Below are 5,628 nucleotides of genomic sequence, written 5' to 3'. Positions count from 1 at the left end.
ATCTGGGTATAAATAAGAGTTCCAGGTGATGGAAATATTTGGGGGTTTCAATATTTGGTCTTGGTCTAAAGAAAACTGAAATAAACATGTTGGGGAAATTTCCCACCAGCGGCAACCTCCTCCCCCCCAGCTGACGTAACTGCTCAGCTTCACTGAGTAGCTGCCAGGTGGTCTGTGGCTGTAGGGCACCCCATTTCCCTCTGTAGGGTTTTTCCCCTGAGTCATGGTGCCCAAGGAGGCAGACCCAAGACTTTCAGAATCCAAATCTTGTTTCTGTTTCCCACCATTTTTAGAGCCAAGAATCTTGTACCTTTGCTCTTCCCTGGAGATCCTGGGGTCCACTCAAAGCAACAGACCCTGAAGTTCCACCAGGTAAATGGCCCCAGGACCCAAATCCAGTTTCAGAAGCAGACAAATGATGGTAAGAGCAGTCCATCTATTCACCAACCCACCAGACCTGTGTGGATTGCTGGACCAGCTTTGGTTGACAGCGACAGACAAACGCGGAGCTCAGGCATGTGCAACTCTTGTAGTTGTTGTCACTCCTTAGCCTGCAAGTTCCCTTGAGAAAGGGTGACCAGCAAGGCAGGTATTGCTGTAGTGCTTTTACAGTGCCTCCATCCACTTCCTCCAACTCTGAACAGCCACAGAAGAACCAGCTTCTGAGCACCAGCCATCAGCCAAGGCCAGGATAGGAGACACGACAGAAGTGATCTCTCTTTCTCTCACATGACCTTTAGCTCCTCGTGATTCCATTTTTTGCCTTCTAGCAGGATTCCTGTCAGCTGCCTCCAGAAGATGTGCCTGTTTATTTCCTTGTTTTTCCACTCCAGATAGGTGTTCCTCCTCAGGTATCGGGACAGCCCCAGCCTCTGCCTCAGCAAGGCCTTATTCACTTCTTCTAGTACAATCATGATGATTCCAGCCTTTCCTTCAATAAGCTGCCAGGACTGGGCAATGTCAAACTCAAAGCTACACCACTTGCTCTCCAGAAAGTCGGTAGAGATGACTGCGATGATATTTCTGCTACTCAGAAAACCTTCCTGGATTATATTGGTGACAATGGGTACCCCTGGTAGGAAATCCCTGTAGTAAAGACAAAGCTGGAAGGGAGGTGTTCCTCCTTCTAAGGGTTCCACCAGCTCTTTCATCACCCATTCATGGTCTTTGCTGGAGTGGATAACAAATGCATCATAGCTGTCACCCCTTTCTGCAGAGTGTTTACACCCACTGAGCAGCACCAATGAGTAGTATAGCTGGAAGTAGTACTTGTAAATCAGGAAGATGAACACCACTGCAGCAAGCAACATGACCACTGAGACTGCCATTGTGCTTGCATTGAGTTGGCAGGAGGACAGATCAAAACTTGACAGGCTTACGTTCTTCATGTATGCAGGTGTGTGGCATATCATCAACTCCTTGTTCTGCAGTAGCTCCTGCTTTTCCTTGATCCATTTCAGAAAGTTCAGATATACGCAAGAGCATTCGAACAGGTTTTGAGAGATGTCTAACAGGATCAGACTATCAGGCAGGATTTCCAGGCCTGAGTCCAACAGAACACTCAGCTGGTTGTTGCTGAAATCCAGGGCTGTGAGGGCTTGGAGCGGCTTGTAGACTACAGGATCAAAGGTCAGTAGCTTATTGTTGCTGATGTTTAGCTCTTTTAGTTCAGAGAGGGCATCAAATGTACTTTGATCCACCTGTACTAATTTGCAACTCGAAATATCCAAGGTGTGGAGGTGACTTAGGTTTTTGAAGTTGTTGGCCAATTTATTGTTGTCAAAGGAGTTGCCTGCCATCTTGAGCACTTGCAAAGAGTTCAAGCCACAAAATGTACACTGGGATTTAACATGAGTTCTGGTATAGGAAATATCAAGGTAAATGAGTTTCTGAAGGGATAGAAAGACAGGGTAGGAGCCGGGACCAAATAACTTTGTGTGCTGAAGGTCCAAATATAATAAATTCTTCACATTAGTGAAATCTCCAGTCACGCTGATGTCAGAATTGAAGCTTAGGTTCAAGTGTTTCAAATTTGGACACTTTTGAAACTGAGGGGAACAGCAGCCAGTGAAGGAGAGGCGATTCTCACTCAAATCTATGACCTCCAGGTTCCTTAGACTCTCAAATTTCTGCCGGAAGCTATTGAGGTGTTTGCTCTTGGTAATACGAAGCACTCTCAGCTCCTTGAAAAGAGACAGCTTCACAGCAGGCACTTCCTTAAACTTGCATTTCTTACATTCCAGCTGTTTCACTTGAGAGAACATAGGAACCTCTGACACCTCTTCAAGTTGAAGGTCCACCAACCGAATACTGGAGACATTGCCTATGCAGTTAAAAAGAGTGTCTGTGTTATTCTCAAATCCCCTGAAACAGATTAAGACAAACTCTTGCATTTGTACCTGACACAGTCCACTCAAGAGTCCGCTCTGAAAGTCTATCAGTTTCTGTTTGTCGCTGAATTCTCCAACTATTAGTCTGTTGACCTGTAAACCAGTCAGGCCTTGAAGAGAAGTGTGCATCACATTGAAGTTCTCAAAAGAGGACCTTAGAATCAGCTCATGAAGGTGAATCTTTGCAAAGGACCCTGGCTCTATGTATTTTATATCATTCAAGGAAAGCACCAGTGTGAGGTTGAGCCCATTCACTTCCCTCAGGGCATCAAGGTCTCCTTTGGAGATATATGTGATCTTATTGGAGAAAAAGCTCAGGTGCCTGAGAGAGGTCAGGTTGGTGAAATACTTGGGAAGCTTCAATGAAGCAATGTTGTTGTGGCCCAAATTCAGCTCCTGCAGGGTATGCAAGTGTCCAATGGGTAGGTCAGTCAGAGAGGCTATGTCGGTTTCCACCAACACTAGTTTTTTCAGAGATGTTAAGCCATAGAAAGCTGCTGTCCCCAGGTATTGGAGGGAATTGGCAGTTAAAATTAAGGTGGAAAGATTATGAAGATCTTTAAAAGAATTATCTTCTATTGTATGGAGGTGGCACCTATTGGGCAGGAAAAGAGAATAAATGTGCATGAAATACTGTCGCTTTCAGTACATGTTCACTAACGCTACTGCACTAAGCGCTGGTGCAACGTTCTCAGGCTCAACCTCACGCTGGGGGCTTGTTTGGCTTTACTGTGCTGGGCAGAGCCAGCACTCCTGAATGTGCAAAGGGAACCCTTCCATGGCAGGAGACCTTCTCTCACCTCCTCCTCCCTCTCTAAATCTGAAGTTCAATTGCAAAGCAAGAGACCTAGAGCCACAGTGAAGGTCAAAAATTCATGCAGGCAGCAGGAAAGAAGCATTTTACTTTTCTATTTAGGCCAAAGTAACATTGTAATGACCATCATTGGTGGCAGAGCCAACCAGATACAGCACTCTGCGACACCTTGCACCCTCACAGTCTTCAGACTGTCACTTCAGCCACATCTGGGCAGTCCCACTGGCATCAGCATGATGCAGCAGTGGCAAAGCCCACAACTCTGTCAGCAGTTTTGCTGATGATATCTGAGAAGGAACAGACCCCAGGCCATGATGGCTCTAAAGAAGAAAAGGGAGAGGGAAAAAGAGGGTGGCCACCTAAAGATGGTTTCACATGGGAAGATCCAAAATTGGAGACCCAAATCCATTCTGCAATGAATTCAAGCAAAATTAGCTTTATAATCCAGCCAGTGCCTTACAGCAAACCTGCTCAGCCACTTTGGAGCTGTAACTGATAGGACTGAGTGACATTTTTCAGTGAAACAATTTACCCAGAGAAACTGTTGTCTCAAGTCAATGGAAATTATACATCAATTCAAATTTGCTAATAAGCCTCCCCCATCTCCTCCCCCAGATATGTGAGGAGAAGGGAAAAGAGAATATGTTGATATTTTAAAACAGCCTTTTAGAAAATGAATGTACCTTCATTTTAGTTTTTTTAAACTGTGATTAGAAAAACAGCTCATCCAAGATGTTCCACTTCAGAGTTTTTGTAATAGTGAAAAGTCTGACATTCTTATTGTTCAGACAGAAATAAAACATCTTCCTCCTCTTCTCACATCCCAACCTACCAGATCAGACTGACAGAACCAGCTCTGCACAGAGGATATACACTCAGTAACTGGACCAAAAGCTGCACATCACTTGACCATGGGGATGTGCAGAGAGACAGACACAGGGATAAAGTCATAAGCAAAAAAAAAATGAACAGCCAAGACCAACAGACCCCAAAATAAGCAACCACGGTGGCCCAGCTGGCGAAGCAAGATTAACCAGTATCCACATAAAAGAGCTCATTACCTTGTAAGATCCAGAAGCTGCAGTTCAGGGACTGATGAAAAATAATTTGAGCCCAGTGATTTCAGATTGCTGAAACTGAGATCCAAATTCTGGGTGGTGTTTGGGACTTCAGCAGGAACTCCAGAGACATTCAGTCCCATGCATCTGAAAGCTTTGTTAGGGATGACCTGTAACAGTGGCAGATCCAATCACAGTCAACATCTGCTCTTCATGAAGTGCCAGTAAATTACAGTCAGGAAAGCAGGAGCAGAATGACTAACCTTGTAGTTAATTTCTAAGTGCGCTGCCCTGAGTTTTAGGAAATAATCTTATATATCCTAAGCATCTTTTCCACTTCTAATAAAACCAGTCCTGCTCCCCAGGAAGAGCTACATTTCTTGCTGATTGAAGCAGGTGCAAAACTACAGGACAGTGTTCCTTGAGGCTATGGATGAACCGGCAGCAACCTTTGAGAGAGCCGGCAAAACAAACACACGGGGCTGCACTGTGTGTCCAGGATCAGCTCTCCGCTTTGTTACACTGCAGATGAGCAGGCAGTTCTAACCACAGTTATCCTGTAAGTAATAATAGTTGGCAAAAGTTTGCAAAAGGCAGTTGATCAGTGCCAGGTACTTGGGGTACTGGTGAAATCACTCTACAGTACAAATCAGGTGAAAATACGGTATTTTGCAGAAAATATAGACAAGGCTTGCATCTCTTCCTGAAGGGAAATATAATCTATTAGATTAACTGTACTGCAGTAATCTCAGAGGTACAGAAAGCCAATACGAAGAAATGGTTCATGCTGCTGGTTCTGGTTCTCAGATGTTTTTGAGACCAGCATTTACTTCAAATACTTCAATTGCCTTGGTAACAACCTTGGAAAAAAGATGGGCTTTCATAAGACAACGAACACACACAACAGACTTGATGCACAAATCTCCCAAGCAGGGGGAAAAGTTGCACCAGTGAAACAGAAGGATTTCGTGCTCATTTAGAGATCACATACCTCCAAACAGGGATTGAGGAGGCAGCCTGCCAGCTGTGATGGGACAAGCACCAGCTGCAGCAGCACCACGAGTATCCACAGAGGAAGAGCTCTTCTGGGCATCTTCAGGAGGCCAGGTGTGCAGGAGAAAGCAGCATGGGTATCACTCAAGGACCTGGAGCGAGAAACCTCCTGAAATGCCAAGCGTTGTGTTTCACCACTCCTGCTTCTCACTGCACGTCACTAAGAGTCACAGAGAACAAGGAGGGAAGTGAAACTGGTAGCTGCCTGGTTTCTAGACATGCTCTGAGTGAATTGCTCTTCTTGCAATTGTTTTTTAAAAAAAGTTTCTAAAAAACCAAGAAAAAAAGAAGTAATGAAAGTACAGTTTGGACC

The 5,628-nt window shown here is 44.8% G+C and overlaps 1 protein-coding gene across 1 annotated transcript; it reads right to left on the bottom strand.

Moving 5' to 3' along the window:
* Positions 1–725: 725 nt before the first annotated feature.
* Positions 726–5,355, bottom strand: TLR4 (toll like receptor 4). Its single transcript, XM_075519678.1, has 3 exons — positions 5,254–5,355; positions 4,266–4,432; positions 726–2,985 (listed from the first exon to the last, which is right to left on the bottom strand). The coding sequence occupies exons 1-3, from the start codon at positions 5,353–5,355 to the stop codon at positions 726–728; spliced, it is 2,529 nt and encodes an 842-aa protein (XP_075375793.1).
* Between the last annotated feature and the right edge of the window lie 273 nt (positions 5,356–5,628).

This window comes from Mycteria americana, chromosome 17 (assembly GCF_035582795.1).
Source record: "Mycteria americana isolate JAX WOST 10 ecotype Jacksonville Zoo and Gardens chromosome 17, USCA_MyAme_1.0, whole genome shotgun sequence".
Taxonomy (NCBI): Eukaryota; Metazoa; Chordata; class Aves; order Ciconiiformes; family Ciconiidae; genus Mycteria; species Mycteria americana.
This window is presented reverse-complemented; position numbering and strand designations above follow the sequence as displayed.

Bases quoted from the DNA above. Each gene is read 5' to 3' on its own strand.
- TLR4 (XM_075519678.1), bottom strand. From the start codon at position 5,355: ATGCCCAGAAGAGCTCTTCCTCTGTGGATACTCGTGGTGCTGCTGCAG. The intron at 4,433-5,253 runs GTATGTGATCTC...CCACTGTTACAG, and splicing joins TCCTCAATCCCTGTTTGGAG to GTCATCCCTAACAAAGCTTT. The intron at 2,986-4,265 runs GTAATGAGCTCT...CCTGCCCAATAG, and splicing joins CAGCTTCTGGATCTTACAAG to GTGCCACCTCCATACAATAG.